Below are 21,236 nucleotides of genomic sequence, written 5' to 3'. Positions count from 1 at the left end.
GTGTATCTTGGAACATTAGTGACGTGCGATAATGATGTTACCCGCGAGGTGAAAGGCGTATTGCAGCTGCAAATAGGGTTTATTACGGACTTCGTAACCAGCTTAAGTCCCGTAGTCTGCAAACGAAAACAAAACTCGCGCTGTATACTACTCTGATTCTTCCGGTGGCTTTATACGGCCATGAGACATGGACGTTAAAGGAGGCTGATCGGAGAGCTCTCGGAGTGTTTGAGCGTAAGGTGCTGCGGAAAATACTCGACGGTAAACAGGAGATCGGTATCTGGCGGCGTCGCATGAATCATGAATTGTACCAGGTGTATAAAAGGCTGGATATTATTAAGCTTATACAACACGGCAGACTACGGTGCGCTGGACACGTTGTTCGTATGCCGGAAGAACGTCAAGCGAAGATAATATTTAGTAGAGAACCCGGAAGAGGCCGTAGGCTTCGTGGAAGGCCGTGTACACGGTGGCTTTTTACAGTTGAAGAGGACCTAAAGGCGCTCAATGTTCAGGGCGACTGGAAGCAATCGAGTCCAGTGGAGAAGGATTCTCCATTCGGCGTAGGTTCATCGAAGAGCTGTAGCCCATCAAGTATCAAGTAAGTAATAGAATACTTGTTGAATGTTGAAAAGCAGGCCAAGTTCCAGTTGGGATGTAGAGCCATTGAAGAAGAAGCAGTAATAATGAATAAAATTATGTGTTAGAAGTTGTATAAAACAACAAAATTTAAAAATGTGATAAACTCTCCGGTAGTTTGCACTAGCGATATTTTTTGGAAAAAATATTTCAAGCTCTTTTTAGTGGAATGTATCCAACCGTCTAAGACGAGTTTAGTACTCTCCTCTCCATTTAACGTAATGGAATTAAATGGAGAGTACTAAACTCGTCTTAGACGGTTGATATTTTTTGTACAACATGTAAATTGATTGTTCAGGCGGTTAGTGATTTTACTACCGACGGCAAAATTCTGCTGTCGCTAAGCGATTATAATTTGCACTTTAAACAAAATTCGTTTCGGATAAACCTTCGCTTCCACGAAATTGTGATCCTCAAAATCGATTTATCTTCAATACCTACCCAATCACAAACTGCAACAAACCCTAATAAGATTCTTGAGGAAATTTCGCTTCGCTGCCACTGATGCTATCCATGCGAATAAATATTTATAGCATCTCCCTCTGTGTCTTCCTCGTCATTCTGCTACGGACGGCAACTTTCTGGCGTCGCAATGCGGTTAATTTCATTCATTTATTTAGTTCACATATAAACAGATAACACTGAATCAACAATTTGACACCACAATACACGGTTCGAGGCCGCATCTCTCCATCCTCGGATACGCCCCACGCTCTCCAAGTCGTTTTCCACCTGATCTGCCCACCTCGCTCGCTGCGCTCCACGCCATCTCGTACCTGCCGGATCGGAAGCGAACACCATCTCTGCAGGGTTGCTGTCCGGCATTCTTGCAACATGTCCTGCTCATCCTACCCTTCCGGCTTTAGCTACCGTCTGGATACTGGGTTCGCCGTAGAGTTGGACGAGCTCATGGTTCATTCTTCGCCGCCACACACCGTCTTCTTGCACACCGCCAAAAATGGTCCTAAGCACCCGTCTCTAGAATACTCCTAGTGCTTGCAAGTCCTCCTCGAGCATTGTCCATGTTTCATGTCCGTAGAGGACAACCGGTCTTATAAGCGTCTTGTACATGACACATTTGGTGCGGTGGCGAATCTTTTTCAACCGCAGTTTCTTCTGGAGCCCGTAGTAGGCCCGACTTCCACATTTCCGCCTTCGTATTTCACGACTAACGTTGTTGTCAGCCGTTAGCAAGGATCCGAGGTAGACGAATTCCTCGACCACCTCGAAGGTATCCCCGTCTATCGTAACACTGCTTCCCAGGCGGGCCCTGTCGCGCTCGGTTCCGCCCACAAGCATGTACTTTGTCTTTGACGCATTCACCACCAGTCCAACTTTTGTTGCTTCACGTTTCAGGCGGGTGTACAGTTCTGCCACCTTTGCAAATGTTCGGCCGACAATGTCCATGTCATCCGCGAAGCAAATAAATTGACTGGATCTGTTGAAAATCGATTAAGCGGGTAATTTGCACTTTGAATCGGATTCTTTACACAACAACCTTCCCTTGTACAATAATAGTCCTGAAAAGAACCAATTTATTGGTCTTGCAACAAAACCAGATCCAGAACCATGCAAGAAAATTCCACTGGAGTGCCGCTGAACCCGACGATAGCCACTCGATAGTTTGCCGCTAAGCCGCTGCTACAGATGCAGAAACCACCGCCATCGATGCTAGGACCGCTACCAAAGCCATCGTTCTGTGCGCTCTCCGTTACCGTTTGGTATTTTGAAAATGAAAATGCCACTGTTTTCACTTTCACATGAAGATCACGAAAACTACTAGAACCGCCCTAAGTACGCTAGACTCGTGCTTTAACCAGCTAAGATACGAAGGACCTCCGTCGGCCTTCGTAGCTTAGTTGTTTTGCAACTATACGAAAGTTCCTAATTGCCACAAGGTGGAAATGATTCGGTTGCGGACACACATATGAAGTGAAATTTTAGTCACTTCCGAAGGAATGGTCAAAAACACCTAATGTCAATCACATACAAAAAGTTATAAAATTACTCATAGAGTTCATGTTATGATCGCTTGAGTAGAACTATGTATCTTGTCTAGGGCCAAAAAATCACGCCCGATTTTATTTTTTAATCTCATCGACCTATTTACGCGGCACTGCAAACGATGTCACTCAAGTACAATATCATACCCTCCGTTAGATTCATTTTTCGAGACGAAATATACCGCCGCACCAGTGCGCCAGTTTAAAAAAAATATGTCAATGTTTTTGACACATTTCGGGTAATCCAGCTCGATCTTGACACCGCACGTCTGATCGTAGTCAACGCCGCCGCGCGCAGTTCTGTGCCGCGGCGGTACTGCAGTGCTGTGGCTTCGATATCCACCGCCCGCTCGATGATTCGTGTGACAAGAAAAGGACGGCCAGCGAACATCTTTATGATGATCACTCGATGTCGTATATTTTTGAAATATTTCTCGGCTCTTCGTGCGTCCGGTCGTTCACGCGATGGCCATCCGGCGCACTGCCTGCACTCCACGCTTGATGATGATGATGACATGAGAACTTTGCGATCCAACTCTGTTCGTTTGTCATCTGACCGCACATGTTCCCATTAATTTCGAACTTTCCACCGATGTCGACGGAGTTAACACAGTCCGCCCAAATTACCTAATAGGTGCGAGAAACACCGAGGACGTCATCTGTCCGAAAACCGCCGCAGTTAGCCTCAATAATCTCATCATCATATTCTCCGTCTATCAGCAGCTCGTCAGCGGGGACGATCGGATCCAGTGAGAGTATCTCGTCTTTCTTTGCACTTTGTATAGGAACCATCATAGCCTGAGGGGCTCTCTTCAACCCCTTGGCTGCATTTCAACGGGACAGACGCAAACCGATCGAACTGTTTCCCATCAGACACACGTTCTTCGCTTGTTTGTTTTGTTTACCCCGCGAAAGCACAAACATCTGGTCCAACAATCCAACCGATCGAACAACAGCACGGGCGAGCGCACCGTGTCCGGATGGAGGAGCGACAGGCACTGCCAAATGGTGGTGCACCTGCGTAGGAACGATCGATTGCGATCGTCTGCGGTCAGCTTGTGATCATATGTACGTAGAATTTTGTTTGTGCGAGATCATGCTTGGCTTGTAGACCCAACAAAAGCAGTAAATCATTTCTATATCAAGCGTTTTCTAATTGTTTGATGGTGCTTTATGAACAAGTAGCTAAACGTTCTCCAAACTGTGGCCCACGATATTTTGTGTATTTATTGCAAGATTTAATAATTTATGTGATAGCTAAATCACTTTTATTATGCATTCAACAATGCTTGCGTTTTCACCAACACTGTATTTTATTTAAAAGCTTGAGGTTATCTACGGAAGGGCTACTTAAAAGGAACAAGTTATTGGTAATTTGGCCAGTATGGCTAGACAATTATTGACCAGAGGCTTCAGATATTCAATGTGCCCTCTAGAACTAAATTGAATTAGGTCACCTAACTATAAGTGACTTAGTTACCTAATCATCATCAGAATATTATGATATGCTGCAATAAATTTTTCAAATTATGAAAAAATCTAAATCAAATACATTTCACTCAAAGTCACGTACGAATCCCCCAATATAAATAACAGCACAATAAACTTCCGTTTATTGCGAAGTTGGCCAGTGTCCTGCATAACAGCCCAAAGAGTCGCTACAGGAAATAAATCCTCATCGCATACATTTCGCAACAGATGTTCCACACATTCTCCGCACCGCTCTCTACTTTCACCTTTCCGGAATTGATGTCCGTCGGCTAAATCGAAGTAATTAAATGAAAATATTCTGATTGGAAAGCCAGAGAAAAAGTATTCATCATAAATTTCGGTTTGACGTCGTTTCGTACTTTCTGGAAACGGAATGCCCCAAGGCGGCGCAAACTGAACTAGTCAACTATTCCCTCACATTCATGTGGTTTCCTCTAATCTCTGCCGCCAGATGTGCTGCTTCGAAGAAGCAATTGCACTTTCCCGCTCCTGTTCGACGCGACCAGCAAAAATGATAATTTTATGGCCAGAGAATGCGCATTCTATGGCAACTACATTGGAACAGCAGGGTTGGATAATGTTTACGGTTTTGCGATAAATATTGGCACTAATGACCGGGAGGTATTTCACCGACCCGGAGCACAGACATCATGGTTAATTGAGTCGTAAAATGAGTTAATCGTTCATGCGCGCATCAATTGACCGATTGGGCGGCACTAAATAGACGTTCGGAGGGAAAATCCCATGCTTATAACAATTTCACTTACCTATGGTTTTCAGTATTTGAAAATCATCCAGATCATACTGCCGCGGTTGTTTGCCACGAACTCCGCTGATATTATTATTCGTATCAGATATATCGTCAGAGTCATCGTCACTATCGCCGCTGTCCCGAGTATCATCGTCAGAGGAAGCGTTTCGGCTTCGACCATTCTTCTGTCTGAGGTCACTGTTGGCTGTCTGTGCAATGCTGCTACTGGTGGTGGAGGTATTCTCAGTACTGTCGTCGTCTTCGTCTTCGTCACCGTCGTCCTGGTCAACGTCTTTATCGGCTAACTTTCTTGACTTTGGTAGGTCTTCTTCTACGTCTTCCTCTTCTTCCTCCTCTTCTTCTCCGTCTTCGTCCTCTTCGTCCTCGTCCTGTTTTATGGTCCTGAAAGTGAGAGAAGAACGTATATTAATTGTTTTATGCTATTTACATCAGACAAACAATATAGGGTAACGGTACCAATAGTGAAGGTTTTTTTATATTCGATAATTATTGGAAATTTACAGCTTTAATATGTCACTTACATGTTAAACTAAGTGAAACGGAGCGATTTTTGTAATAGTCTATAATACCTTATCATTCCACACAGTAAATCATCGAACTGATATTTATGGTCTAAACACAACTTACGCTGCCATACTACAACCAATTCGGAAAATATTTCAAAAATGATAATACAATTATGCATTCACCATCTACGACCAACGATTTCGTAGAATGTAAGTCTAAACATAATGATATGCTGTCCAAAAATAAATACCCCCATTTACAGTCTACCCTTGAAGAAGACTTGAAATAGAGTCGGAACGTCGATATACCAACATCGGTCAAACCCTTTTCATCATTATTGAAATAAAATTGCTAACAAAAATGAGATTGGTGTTATTTAACATCAACAACAACCAAATATTGCTTGCGCCACTAATGTGTGGCGTTACCCCGGGCTTAGATTTTTGGAAACGCCTCAAAAATCCATATGAACCCACCTAGCGATAATGGCCGATAAGCCTTTTTGAGGGGATAGATATCATTATGTCCATTAATTTACATTTTTTTTGCATTAATTTATCTATAAGAGTTTTGGGACTTCCACATAGGGCTGAAAAAGTAACAATCTTACATAAAGCTGAGGTTGAAATTCGAAAGGCTGAAACACTTTCGCGAGGAACAGATTTTTACGGAAGAATTCACATTTAACGAAAATTGCGGCACAAACGAATATAAACCGAGGTTTTTTGTGACTTCTTGTTTTCTTTCCATTTTGATCCAGAAATTTCATTTTTTTTTGTCCGTACTGCATAAGAAATTTGGAAGTAGTTTAGAAAGGAACAAGCATTATTTATTGTTCTTGGTTCTTGTTTGGGCTGCGAAATGGTGAGTTGACATCCGGGAAGGGGCGCCTAACATAGCTCTGGTCCTCACAAGTTCCAATACTCACGCTTCCACGGGTCTTCCGATGACAATTGACCGCCAGCTAAGGGTTGCGTACTTAGCTGGTAGTGCAGCCTGGGCACTGTTGTCCTTCTGACATCAGCTAGAGTGAGAGGGTGCGACCTGTAGGGTCTGCCTAGGATGGACTTCATTCAGCTTGGTGCTCGAAACAGTCGATATGGTCAGCATGATCCAGTTCGATATATGTCATCCAATTTCAACGCAGTGTTCCACCTCTTTGATTTTAATCTATCGCCAGCAAATCTACAGCGAGTTTTCACAACACACTTTCGATACACCGTTTGACACAAACGTAGTTTGTTAAGTTCTGTTTTACTGTAGTGATTAATTCTTGTGTATTATGATTATGTATTACTAGCTTTATGTACCCGGCCTTGCCCGGAATTGCCAGTTTGGTTTTCAGTTTTTTTTTTACAATCAGAAAAAGATAAAACCAATTGGTCGACAGAGTAATTGTGTTAACTTATTGATACTTCATCATTTGATTAAAAGAAGGCTTTTGGAAACATTGACTGATCTTGAAACAGGGATCGTTGGTTTGAATATGCTTATTCCGGGCAAACGTCAACTGCTGAAGAAGGAAAAATATTCACCGATGCTTTATTCCGGGCAAACGCCCATTTTTAAAGAAGGGATCACACTCACCATTGCCTTATTCCGGGCAAATGCCTACTTTTAAAGAAGCAATCATATCCACCATTCAGAAGGAAACACATTAATCATTGCTTTTCACTGGGCAAGCCATAATTGAGATGAAGGGTAACAATTATCATTGCTATATACCCAGCAAATGCATGCTTTCTATGAAATATATTTCTGATGCTGTTCATAATTATTTCAAATGCCCTTCATGTCGAATGACCTTAAGCCAAATAGTGTTATGTTAATGGAACACTTCATTCATGAATATGTCATTTTCAGGGAAATGCCATATTCTGGAATATGTGTATCGGTAAGAATCATTTTTGGGAAATATAATTTTCGTTGAAGTCATTTTTGGAGAAATGTTATGTTCGAGGATTTGATATTTTTGAGAAATTCGGAAAATTTGTTTTCGGAGCATTGTACAATGTGAAAGAACCCCAAATAAACTAAATAAGAGGGATTTTAAATTAAGTCGTTTTCCAAACAATATCCAACCCAAATAACCTCCCGCATTCCAAAAGTTTCTCCCAGCCTGTCTATAGTTTTGGGCAGGGAATACGTGTTTACAAATTTGGTTTGAATTGACCCATGCGGTAAAAAGGTATATTAACTGTTCGTTTAATAAATATACCCTCTCTCTCATTCATCTATGACACTCCTATCCAGTCTGATATAGTATTCCTTAAACAGAGAATATGGGTTCCAAATTTGGTGGACATCGGTAAATGGGTTCAAAAGTTATGCTGAATTGATCGATAACTAAACAATACCCCTCTCCTCATGCACTAAAGTTGTTTCCTTAGGACATACAATATTTGATACAAATTTGGTAGAAAACGGCCAATGGGTTCAGAAGTTACACTGAGTTGATCAATAACTAAGCAATACCCCTCCCCCCACACTCTCCCCCTTTTCCAAACAGCATCTCTAGCTCCCCTATAGTCGTCTCTTCAAGATAAAGAATGTGTGTTCCAAATTTGGTTGATATCGGCCAAGGGGTTCAAATACTGAGTTGATCGATAACTAAGCTATACCCTTCCCCCCACATCCACCCTTTTTTTCAAAGAGCATGCTTAACCCGCCTATCATCGTCTCCTTAAGATTAAGAATGTAATCGATAACTAAGCTATACCCTTCCCTCCACACCCTCCCTTTTTTTTCAAAGAGCATGCTTAACCCGCCTATCATCGTCTCCTTAAGATTAAGAATGTGTGTTCCAAATTTGGTTGAAATCGGCCAAGGGGTTCAAAAGGTACACTGAGTTGATCAAAAACTTAGCAATACTCCTCCCCCCACATCCTCCTCTTTTTCCAAAAAGCATCCCTAACCCCCTCATCGTCATCTCCTAAAGATAAAAAAATTGTGTTCCAAATTTGGTAGAAATCGGCCAAGGGGTTCAAAAGGTACACTGAGTTGATCAAAAACTTAGCGATACCCCTCCCCCCACACCCTCCCCCTTTCCAAAAAGCATCCCTAACCCTTCTATCGTCGTCTCCTCAAGATGAAGAATGTGTGTTCCAAATTTGGTAGAAATCGGCCAAGGGGTTCAAAAGGTACACTGAGTTGATCAAAAACTTAGCGATACCTCTCCCCCCACACCCTCCCACTTTCCAAAAAGCATCCCTAACCCCCCTATCGTCGTCTCCTCAAGATGAAGAATGTGTGTTCCAAATTTGGTAGAAATCGGCCAAGGGGTTCAAAAGGTACACTGAGTTGATCAAAAACTTAGCGATACTCCTCCCCCCACACCCTTCCCCTTTTTTCCAAAAAGCATCCCCAACCCCCCTATCGTCATCTCCTAAAGATAAAAAAATTTTGTTCCAAATTTGGTAGAAATCGGCCAAGGGGTTCAAAAGGTACACTGAGTTGATCAAAAACTTAGCGATACCCCTCCCCCCACACCCTCCCCCTTTCCAAAAAGCATCCCTAACCCCTCTATCGTCGTCTCCTTAAGATGAAGAATGTGTGTTCCAAATTTGGTATAAATCGGCCAAGGGGTTCAATAGGTACACTGAGTAGATCAAAAACTTAGCGATACCCCTCCCCCCACACCCTCCCCCTTTCCAAAAAGCATCCCTAGCCCCTCTATCGTCGTCTCTTTAAGATGAAGAATGTGTGTTCCAAATTTGGTAGAAATCGGCCAAGGGGTTCAAAAGGTACACTGAGTTGATCAAAAGCTTAGCGATACTCCTTCCCTCACACCCTCCCCCTTTTTCCAAAAAGCATCCCCAACCCCCTTGTCGTCATCTCCTAAAGATAAAAAAATTTGGTCCAAATTTGGTAGAAATCGGCCAAGGGGTTCAAAAGGTACACTGAGTTGATCAAAAACTTAGTGATACCCCTCCCCCTTTTTCCAAAAAGCATCCCTAACCCCCCTATCGTCGTCTCCTTAAGATGAAGAATGTGTGTTCCAAATTTGGTTGAAATCGGTCAATGGGTTCAGAAGTTATGCTGGAACATACATACAAACATACATACAAACATACAAACATTGAGTTTTATATATATATATATATATATATATATATATATATATATATATATATATATATATATATATATATATATATATATATATATATATATAGAAGATAGAAGATAGAAGATAGAAGATAGATAGATAGATAGATATATAGATGTGTATGCTTGTTTTGTTAGATTCAGTGATAAGTTTTACCCTTGTAGTCATTGAGACATCAGATGTCAGATGACAATTACTACTAAATAAATAAATAAATAAATAAATGTGGTGGGGTTCGACAGTGGGCTCTGTTGAACTTCTATAAAAAGCTGCATGTGTCCCCAAGCAGGCCCTATCAAAGCGACCGTGTGCTGCTCAAAGCGCACTAGCCTAGTCCTGGTGTAGGGTGGGACTTTAAACAAATTTGACCCGACTGATCGAGCGTCTGTCCACCAAGGAGGTGCGGCTCCAACAGCGTCTGTTCTGGCATCCAGCGGCTGAGTATGAAATGCTATTCCCCGGAAGCTATATCTAAGATGGCAGCCCCATCCCGGTGGATAGGGAACCTTGGGCCAACAACCTGCTGTTCCCGATACATCAATTTGTTCGAGAATCCGATAATGAAAGAATACGGACTGATTTTACGGCGACGACTTTTAGCGCGAAACAACGGACACGAATAGGAACATGGAACGTTTTAACCCTAGCCCAGCAGGGTAAATTGGCACAACTTGCCAATGAGGCACGCCGCATGAAGCTTGAGATCCTGGGACTGAGTGAAGTCCGTTGGCCAAACTTTGGAGAACACAGAACGCCGTCGGGACAAGTTCTGCTATCTTCTGGTTTGCGAGGTGAACACGCTCCCCGGCATTGCGGAGTTGGCTTCCTACTAAGCGCTCAGGCACACTCTGCGCTTATGAAGTGGGAACCTATAAGGCTGATGACATACTGGGAGCGAAGAGAAGCGAAGCGAAGAGGTTGGAGATAAGCAATGCGAAGTGAAGCGGCGATCAAAGCGAGCCATGACATACTGAAAGCGTTTTTCAGAGTGTTGATCTCGCAACAAATTCAAGTGAAAAACATGGATTTCGTCAGATGGAGAATATTTTGCTTCTCTAAGCACATTTAGCACAAAGAAGAAGAGTGTTGGGGAGATTTATAGAATGTCGCAATCGAAAACCGATTTTATAATGTGAGAGATAGATTATCACCACACACAAACAGACGTAGGACATAGCTATGGTAAAACTTTGTGAACCGAGTTTTATTCCTGTTTTACGTTTGCTCTTATGGAAGATCCATTAATTACGTAACGGGAAATTTTCAACCCCCCTCTCCGCTATGTTACACTTTTGTATGAAACATCTGAAAATTATGTATGGATCGTCACACTTCGCCGACAACGCCCCTCCCCCTTCAAGCGAAACGTAATTTCTAGACCAACATTTGAAAAGGGCGTAACAGCCAAAAATTATTCCTTTTGATTCTTCGTCCACATATATAGATTTACATGTAAACGAGAAATCAGTAGTAATAAATTTTGGCTGTTACGCCCTTTTCAAATGTTGATCTAGATTTATGGATGTTCCTCTTACGACATTTGTATACACTGGACTCGTTATTTGTTCTCATAAAAACTACTTCCACGAAAATCGTTTTGTCTCGGCTCCCAGCCTTTTTGAAAACGGCGTAAACAAACGCAAATCCCAAAAATCCGCAAGAAAAGGGAAACCATTTCACACCAATGACCGGGAAAAAAATTGGGACAACAATTTTCTTATCTATCGGATTGTTCCCGAAGTTTTAATATGCGGACATAAGCAAAAGTTTACGCAGTTTTACGGGCATTTCAAGATACACGGTACGTATCACCCGGGTAAAAACCGACTTCAGTGTAAAATCAAATATCAAAGCGATTGACCACAACATTTTTTTTGGTTCAAACGCGCATTACAGATGCATGGAAAATCTATCATTCAAAACTAACCCTAAATACGAGAACGATATAAAAATAACAAGTGTTACATCCGTTTGTCTGTGGTAGCATCAAAATATGTTTTTTTTGTTTCAAAGTGTTCCTAAATTTATTGACTGCGCCAGAATATTTCCAATTTTAATGAGTACCGCTACTATGAAATACATCAGATTTGCTCCGTACATGTAGCTAAAACCATACATATTTTATTGTTTTCATTAACAAATAAACAATGTTGCTTGTCTCTCCCGCAATACTCACCCACAGCCATTTTACACAAGAGCGAACGAAGGTAAACTCAAATCAACAAACAAACAGAAGTGATCCTTTGCGATCTCGCGCGGCAAAGCAGCCTACGAGCTGCTTCACCTCTTTGGCTACCGCTTCTCGCCTTTTCTCATCGCTTCCACTATGCCAGGTATGAGCGATTTCCATACATCGCTCATTGAGTCCGCTTGAACGCGGACGCTTCGCTTCTCTCTCAACTCTTCTAATCGCCCCTCTTCTCTCCCAGTATGGCATCAGCCTAAGTGAAAGGATAATCGTTGCCAGATTTAGAACACGGGTCCGAAACCTTACTATAATCCAATGTTATACGCCAACCGATGCTGCCGATCTGCAAGATAAAGAGAACTTCTACAGTCAACCCAAAACCGTCGTAGATAGAATCCCGATGGGTGATATCAAGATCTGTTTGGGCGACTTCAATGCGAAGATCGGAGCCATAGTCTCGGAGAAATGAGCAAAAACGGAGAGCTGTAAGCAGAATTTTGTGGTAATAACGACATGGTGATCGGGGGATCGTTCTTCCCGCATCGACCGGTTCACAAGGTCACGTGGGTCTCCGTGACGGCTTTACAGAAAATCAAATCGACCACATCTGCATCAGCCGAAAATGGAAACGGAGCCTTCTTGATGTACGGAATAAACGTAGTGCCGATATCGCGTCTGATCATCACCTCCTCATCGGCGAAATACGCCTGCGCATTGCGCGGATTCGTCGGCAGGAGGAGAGAGTTGGACGACGATTCAACACACGCCGACTGGATGATGCCACGGTGAAACGGTCCTTCGTTGAAGAACTGGAGACGCGTGCTGCAGATATTCCGGAAGGTGGCAGCGTGGAAGACCAATGGACCGCCATCAAGAATGCCTTCATCGCCACCAGCGAGAACAATCTGGGCGAGCTACGCACCCAGAGAAAACAATGGATCACCGATGAGACCTGGAGGAAGATAGAGGAGCGAAGAGAAGCCAAAGCCGCGATAGAGCGATCGAAAACCAGAGGAGCCAAAGTCTTAGCCCGTCAACGATACGCGGCTCTTGAGAAGGAAGTAAAACGCTCATGTCGACGGGACAAGCGAGCGTGGGCAGACTGTCTGGCCGACGAAGGAGAGAGAGAAGCCGCAACCGGGGACATTCGCCTCCTCTACGATATCTCACGACGCTTAAGCGGGGCGAAGATGAATGCAACGATGCCTGTGAAAGACGCGAATGATCAGTTATTGACCGACCCAACTGACCAGCTGAAACGCTAGTTCGAGCACTTCGAACAACTTTTTCAAGTGCCAGCCAGGCCATCACCACCTCGGCATCACCACCGAAGCTCCATCACTGCTAGAGATTCAAACAGCCATCCAAAGCATGAAATCGAATAAAGCCCCAGGGGTCGACCGCATATCAGCAGAGATGTTCAAAGCTGACCCCATGACATCCGCTCAACTACTGCATCGTTTATTTCGTAATAGGTATCTTAGTGAAGGTGCCCAAAAAGGGTGACCTGACTGTATGCGATAACTGGCGAGGCATTATGTTGCTGTGTACCGTTCTCAAAGTTCTGTGCAAAATTATCCTAGCCCGGATTCAGGAGAAGATCGATGCGACTCTCCAGCGGCAGCAGGCCGGATTCCGTGCCGGAAGATCCTGTGTGGACCATATTGTCACGCTCCGCATCATTCTGGAGCAGGTCAACGAATTCCAAGAGTCTTTTTACTTGGTATTCATTGACTACGAAAAAGCTTTCGACCGTCTCAATCACGAGAATATGTGAGGCGCCCTGAGACGCAAAGGGGTTCCTGAGAAAATCATCGGCCTCATCGAAGCACAGTACGAGGCCTTTTCGTGTAGATTGCTGCACAATGGGGTCCTGTCCGACCCTATCCGGGTCGTAGCTGGTGTGAGGCAAGGATGTATTCTATCACCGTTACTGTTCCTCATTGTAATCGATGAGATTCTGGTAGATGCGATTGACCGTGAACCAAACCGCGGGCTGTTATGGCAGCCTATAACCATGGAGCACCTAAACGACTTCAAATTGGCTGATGACGTTGCACTCCTCGCGCAACGGCGCTCTGAGATGCAGAGTAAGCTCAACGACCTTGCCGAGCGCTCCTCCTCGGCAGGTTTAGTCATCAACGTCAACAAAACCAAATCGTTGGATGTAAACACTGTGACTCCTTTCAGTTTCACAGTAGCCGGGCAACCAGTGGAGAATGTTGAAAGCTTCCAATATCTTGGTAGCCAAATGGCGTCAGACGGCGGTACCAAGATCGACATAGGCGCACGGATCAAGAAAGCAAGGGCTGCCTTTGCGAGTTTAAGAAATATCTGGAAAAACAGGCAGATAAGTGAACGCACCAAAATACGAATTTTCAACTCTAACGTGAATTCTGTGCTGTTATACGCTAGCGAAACATGGTGTGTATCAGTGGAGAACACTCAACGGCTGCAGGTGTTCATTAACAGATGCCTGCGGTATATAATGCTGGCCTGGTGGCCTCACAACTGGATCTCAAACAACGAGCTCCATCGTCGTTGTCATCAGAGGTCGATAGCAACAGAAATTCGGGACCGGAAGTGGGGCTGGGTCGGCCACACTCTACGTAGGGGCGAAAGCGAAATCTGTAAACAAGCATTAGACTGGAACCCAGCGGGACATCGCAGCAGAGGCAGATCCAGAGGCTCATGGCGGCGAAGCCTCAATAAAGAAATAAAAGAAGTCGACCGAAATCTAACCTGGCAACAGGTTAAAGCGATAGCCGGGCAACGCTCAGGATGGAGATCTTTCAAGTCGGCCCTTTGCACTACCGAAGGTGTACAGGATCCATAAGTAAAGTAAAGTAAGTTCTTGCATTTGGTTTTTGATTCTTGCCAAGATTACTTCTATATATTTTTTGTTATTTATTCCTCTTTTTTTCTTCTTCTTTCATCCGTCTTCCATTTTCCTTCTTACTTCCTACGTCCTTGTTCCTTTTTCTTCGATCCTTCTTCCTTTTTTCTTCCTTCATCCTTCGTTTCTCTATCTTTATCATCTTTTTTCTTTCTTTCTTCTCCCTTCTCCTTTTTCCTCTGACTTCTTCTTTCTTCCTTCTTTTGTATTCCATCTTACTTTTTTGTCTTCAATCTACCTTGTCTTCTATCTATCTTCTTTTTCTTTATTCTTCCTTCTTCCTTCTTCTTTCTATATTTTTTCTTCTTCCTTTTTATTTCTTCCTTCTTCTTTATTCTTACCTCTTTCTTCCTACTTCTTCCTCCTTGCTCCTCGTACCTTCAACTTTCTTTCCTTCATCCATCTTTCTTTCTGTTTTCTTCTTCCTTCTGCTTTCTTTTTTCTTTCTTCTTCATTATTCCTATTTCCTTCTTCTTTATTCTTTCTCTCTTCTTCTTTTCACTTTTTTCTTCTTCCTTGTTCTTTCTTCCTTATTCGTTCTTCCTTTTTCCATTTTTCTTTTTCCTCGTTCATTTTCCTTTTCTTTTCTTCTAGTTTTTTTCCTCTGGCTTCTTATTTCTTCCATCTTCATTATTTTGCCTTATTTCTACCTCCTGTCTTCTATCTATCTTCACATTTCCTTCTTTTTTCTTCTTCATCCCTTCTTTCTTCTTACCTTTTTCTTTTTGCTTCTTCCTCCTTGTTCCTCATTCTTTCATCCTTCCTTCTTCCTGTTTTCCTCTTCCTTCTTCTTTTTTTTTATTTCTCCTTGTTCCTATTTCCTTCTTCTTTATTTTTTCTTCCTTTTATTTTTTCTATTTCTACCTTGCTCTTTCTTCCTTATTCGTTCTTTCGTTTTTCTTCTTCCTTTCTCCTCCTTCCTTCTTATATCTTCCTTCATTCTTCTTTTGTCTTCTTTTTTTCTTCTCCCTTTTTTCCTCTTCCTTTTTCCTTCTTCCTTCATCTTCCTTCTTTCTTCTTTATTCTTGATTTTTTATTCTTTACAATTTGTTCTTAATATTTTGTTACTTGTTTTTTATTTTTGATTTTCAATCCCTTATTCTTTATTATTTTTGTTTCTTCATTCATTAATCACTATTCAACCACTCAACTTGCTATTGCATCCCACCGATTTCAGCTTTTCAATACATTTCAGCCTTCTGATACTTTGCAGCCTTCTGATACTTTACAGCCTTTTGATACTGTCAGCCTTTCAAGATTCCAGCCTTTTGAGTATTCGATATTTCGTGTTTCAACGTTTCGTTGGTGGTGCATTTCTCGCGGATAATAAAAATGAGAAAAACACATAAGAGAGGTCAAAACAGCACTTAAAGAGGATAGACTTTACTATTTCCAAATATTTACTATATGTGGTTATTTTAATGTATTGCAGCAATATCTAAAAGGGAGCCCCGTTGGCTGGCTTCAAACCGTCGAGCTGACTCGGTTGCTATACAACACTATGTGTCTCCGAGCTTGCTAATTTGATTGATTGTGATCTTAGAGCCTTCACGTATACTTTGTATACAGGAAAGGCAAAACGTTAATCAGCCAATGCCACACACACATACTTGGCCACACTCTCACAGTGACATGCACACAAGGAGGGCAGTATAGTTCACCTCCACATGGTACATACTAGAAACGACATTCGGTCGACGACATCTGGGAACACTCATTAGCATTGAGGCAGATGTCAATAAGTAAGGTCTCAGTTCTGGTCGGTTCTGGCAGGTACGTCATTGGCAGCGCTTGTTGATTTTGTTATACATATTATGAAAGCGCGAGTTGGCAGCCGATCAGCTATTCTACTCTCTTAGTAAAGCCGGGTGACTCTGACTTGAAATGGAGGATGGGCTGATAGCTGGGCTGCTGAGGAACATTTTTTTATTGGTCCTGGATTAGGGCTTTGAAGTAAGGTCATTGGGCACCGAAGTAGCTCTCCAGTGTAAACAACTAGAGACAGATGACCTCATTAGCTTATTAGTTCGCAGTGCGGCGCAGAATTTGATCGAGGTAGACCATACGGGACGCAGGGAGTTTGTTTCAAGCTACCTGTGGAAGGATGTTATATGTGCTTTGAGTCTGGACACAACTCCTGGGACTTTGAGGGTAGCAACATTAAGCTATTAGGGCGCAGGCCGCTAGGTCATAAGGCCGAATGGTCATTAGGCCAATGGGAAGAAAGAAATCTGCTCATCCTTCTCCCTTCTATCTTCTTCCTTCTTCCTTCTTCCTTCTTCCTATTTCCTTCTTCCTTCTTCGTTCTTCCTTATTTTCGCTTTCGCGTATACTAAGTATACGTAAAGGCTATAGGATTACTCCAAAACTGAACTTTTGATAGAAGGCTCGGAGACCCATAGTGTTATATACAGGCTTCGGAATTCTTACTCATATGAATAAAAACCCAGGATTGATTTAAATAGCGGAGAGCAATTTTTACATGTTCTCCTGTGAGCAAGTGTTCTCACACAATATTTTATCCGGATAGAAAAACGGGCGATAAACTCGCGAGCGCCGGCTTGCCAGATAATTTCATTTGGGGCCTCCAAATTCTCCACCTCGCCACTTCTCCAGATAAGTTTTAAAAGCATATTCACAAAAATTTAGGTCCACGACGGGATTCGAACCCAAAACAATTTTAGAATGTGTAGAGTGCCCACTATAACCACGCCACCACACGAACCGATTGAAAGCAAGCAGAAAAACTGCTGTCTTGAACCTACTACTTATCGTGGTGCATCGTCGCATGCAATCAGTTTGGAGAAGCAAAGTAAGCAGCATTTGATTTTCGCGAAACATAGGAAGAGGGATAACAATTCACATGATTCATTCGCATAAAGAAATATTTCTCTGAAAGCAGCAATGTTCTCATGGAAAAGTATTGAAGTATTGAAATTCCCGTTTTTAGTGGCCACCCGTTACACGAGAAAGGCACCATCACCGCTAGTTGGATTATTCTGGGTTTTTTCATTCTTCCTTCTTTCTTTTTTCCTTCCCCTTTCTTCCTTTTTCCTTCTTTCTTCTTCCATTTTCATCTTCCTCTACTCTTCTTTCTTTTTCCTTATTTCATTTTCTTAGTCCTTTCTATTTTTTTTAACTTCTTCCATGCTTTTTCTTCTTCCTTCTTTTTTTTGTTCCATGTTCCTTCTTTTTCATTCTTTCTTCCTTTTTTTTCTTCCTTTTCTTTTTCTTCTTTATTTTTTTTTCTTGTTTATGCTTCATTTTTCGTTTTCCATTTTCTTCTTATTCCTTCCTTCTTTCAACTTCAACTTTTATCTCCTTCTTTCTTCCTTCTTCTTTTTCCCCTCTTCTTCCCTTCACCACTTCTTACTCATCACTTCTCACAGTAGAACTCATAGAATATCCACATCTCATTTCTCATTCACCATAATGGATGTTCGGCATGATTACCATTCGGCCTAATGACACAGCACCGACGTGACCCTAATGACCCAAACTTGGATGGCAGAGCAGGGCAGAAAAAAAGTGAAAAGTTTTTTACAGCAGTAGAAAAACCGTGAAAATTTGTCAGTATTTAATTTGAATTTTTGGAGAAATTCCGGCAGCAGTTTCCAAATGTATTTCTGGAAGAATTTCAGAATGTATTCTTGAATAAATTTACGAAGAACCACCCGAATAGATTTTTGAGAAAAAAAATCCTAACAAATTTCTGAAATAATTTGTTTAAAAACTATAAAACGCTTCCACGAAAAATTTTCCAATGGCATTTTCAAAGAAATACGTCCTGGAATTTTTATATAAAACACACAGAAATTACAAGAAATCCGTCTGGGACATCTGAAGTTCTTGCGCAAATCCGGACAGTAGTAAAACAAAACCCTGTTTTGAATCTGGAATTAAGACTTTATGCCAAAAATATAAACCCAAAAATATCGGGATTGCAGTCGATCCATCATCATACTTCTTCGAATATTTTTTTAGAATTCCTTATGAATTTACTTCAGGAGTTGCTTCGGAAATTTCTCCAGAAATTTCTTAAAGTATTCATTCAGGTGATATTGTATGAATTAATTTCAGGAATTAATTCGATTAGTCATCCAGAAGATCTTTCATGCATACCTTCAAAAATTCCTCCAGGGATTCCAACGTAAATTAATCTAATTAATCCATCGGTAATTTCTCCAGTGATTGATTACTAGATTCATCAAAGAATTTCTTCAAAAATCCAAAGCAAATACATCTAGAAACACCTTCTGAAGTTTCTAAAATTTCTTTGAAAATTTGTCTACGAATTCTTTTGAAAATTCCTCTTGAATTCCATTAAGGAATTCCTTAGGCAATCCGCCGGAATTACTTTCAGGAATTACCAAAAGAAATTGAATTTCTTGAATTTCTCTTCCAGGAATTCCTTCGAATTTTATTTTCCAGGGATTCTTTCGGCAATTCTTTTGGAAAGCATCAAGATATTCTTTCAAAAATTCAAAGAAGGAATTCTAGAAATTCCTTCAGATTTTCCCTTAAGAAATCCTTCAAAAATTCCTATGAGAATATCTTTTTTTAAATCCTTAAAGAACACTTGCATCTTGAAAATTTCTTCGGAAATTCCTCAAGAGTTTCCTTCAAAAAATTCTTAACGATAATTTCTTCGGAAGCTCTTTTGGAAATTTGTTTGGAATTCCTACGGAAATTCTACGGAAATACCTTCGAAAATTGTATCAGGGAAACCTCCCGAAATTCCCTTAAGAGAACTCCCACGGTATTTTTGGAAATTGCTTTAGAAATTCCTGCGGAAATTAGTTTAGGAGTTCCTACGAACTTTGATAAATAATTGTTTTAGCAATTTGTACAGGATTTTTTTAAAAAAAATTCTTTCAGTAATTCCTTAAGAGATCTCTCTAGGAAAATGTCAGAATTCTTTCAAATCTTCTTCCATGAATCCCTTCGGACATTCCTCCGTAAATTCGTGGCGTTAATTATTGGAGGAGTTCCTCAATCTCTGAAGGATTTCCTAAAACATATGCCGTAGACATTCCTAAAAAAATTTCTGAAAGTATTCCTAAAGGAATTTCCAAAGAATTTTCTGAAGAAATTTCGGAATGATTTCTTCTAAAGTAATTTTCGAAAGTATTCCTAAAACAATTTCAACAATTCCTGAAGCAGGCATTCTCAAAGGAATATTTAAAATAATTGCCAAAAAAACTAAAAGAACTCGTAAAGGATTAAAAATATTGGTAAGCACTTCCTCTAGGGGTCCAAGAAAGCAGAGATGGCATACTCCCCAGTGCGTATCAAGAGCAAGAGATTTCGCGCACAGCACACATTTACTTTCAGTGAGAGAGGGAGTGCGCGCTGTTATGTTGCTCCACTCAAACGATACGCACGATCACGGCTATTCCACACAGTTCGCATCGAATGTGTGCGAAAGCAAAAGTGAGAAGGAGCCAAAAATCCACACACAGCAGATAAAATAAAACAAGAGCACAGTTAAGCGCGCAGCGCTGAGTGCGCAGAGCAGCGTACGCAGATCACACTGCGCTTAGCTATGTTTGAGATAAAGAGTAGAGTTCGTTCATTGCAGAAGACGGAAGATGTCTAATAAAGTCACTGCGATAATAAAAATGTTATATGAATGGAAGTCAAATGTTATATGAATGGAAGCTACAAAACGGTGGATTTTGTGTTACACGGTTAGGGGTCGTACACTTATTACGTAAGCAATTTTTCCGGGTTTTTCGACCCCCCCTCCCTCCCTGTAAGATTTTTTTCATACAAATGATTTTTTATTTATATGGAGCGTAAGATATTGACCGAACCCCCCTCCCCCCATAAGTGCTTACGTAATATGTGTACGGCCCCTTAGAAGACTTTAACCATTAGGAGCTGTTCACAAATTACGTAACGGGGAGAGGGGATAAGGGGAGAGATCACACCGAGCATTACGATTCATACAAAAAATGAAACCACTTACACAAAAAGTGTTACGAAGGGTGGTCAAAAATTGCCAAATTTAGCCTTACGTAATTTGTGAACGAACCCTTAGAGGTTCAAGCTCATGTCGAAAGTAAAATAATATAAATTTGAATTGATAAAACCTTGTGGTAGGTTGTGGTGGGCAAAGTTGGTACTCTCCGATTTTGTGCATTTTACTTAAATTGGGTTTTTTCCACTGTGAAGGCAGATTCAAATGAAATGAACCCAAAATTGAGTTGATTTGCGGTTCCGTTAGGGAATAATAATTCCCAAAAGAATCAAGTAAATAGGGTGCAGAAAGCGTTGCGTGATATCTTGATTTTTTTTATACTTTATTATTGTGTTTTTTAATTCTAGATTAAGCACCGCATGATATTTTGAGCTAATAAGACATTACCGCAGAAGTACCTTATTCTGCGCACACAGGGCCTGATTCTGTGAACGTTTTTTTTAAACTCATATAAAGGAAAATATTTCATATAACCCCCATGCATGCGTAAGTGAACAACATTATTGTTATTATTCATTATTATTCAATGAAAAGGATAGCCACGATTGTACTTACGAATGCGTAGTGGCCTTCAGTAACATAATGGTCAGGCCTTTGGTGAATAGGAAGGTTGTGAGAAGTGTGATAGTTCACATAGAAAAATTAACAA

At 41.4% G+C, this 21,236-nt stretch overlaps 1 protein-coding gene across 3 annotated transcripts in view; it reads right to left on the bottom strand.

Annotated features, from left to right (window-relative positions):
* The window catches only part of LOC134225732 (cAMP-dependent protein kinase catalytic subunit PRKX), a 246,886-nt gene that overhangs the window by 193,805 nt on the left and 31,845 nt on the right, over nucleotides 1-21,236 (bottom strand). For all 3 annotated transcript variants that reach the window (XM_062706045.1, XM_062706044.1, XM_062706046.1), the window contains exon 4: nucleotides 4,901-5,286. In XM_062706045.1, the coding sequence (XP_062562029.1) occupies nucleotides 4,901-5,286 (386 nt within the window). The remainder of the gene's footprint in view (nucleotides 1-4,900; nucleotides 5,287-21,236) is intronic.

Source organism: Armigeres subalbatus, chromosome 3 (genome assembly GCF_024139115.2).
Source record: "Armigeres subalbatus isolate Guangzhou_Male chromosome 3, GZ_Asu_2, whole genome shotgun sequence".
NCBI lineage: Eukaryota > Metazoa > Arthropoda > Insecta > Diptera > Culicidae > Armigeres > Armigeres subalbatus.
The sequence above is the reverse complement of the archived record's forward strand: the minus strand, read 5'-3'. Positions and strand labels throughout refer to the sequence as shown.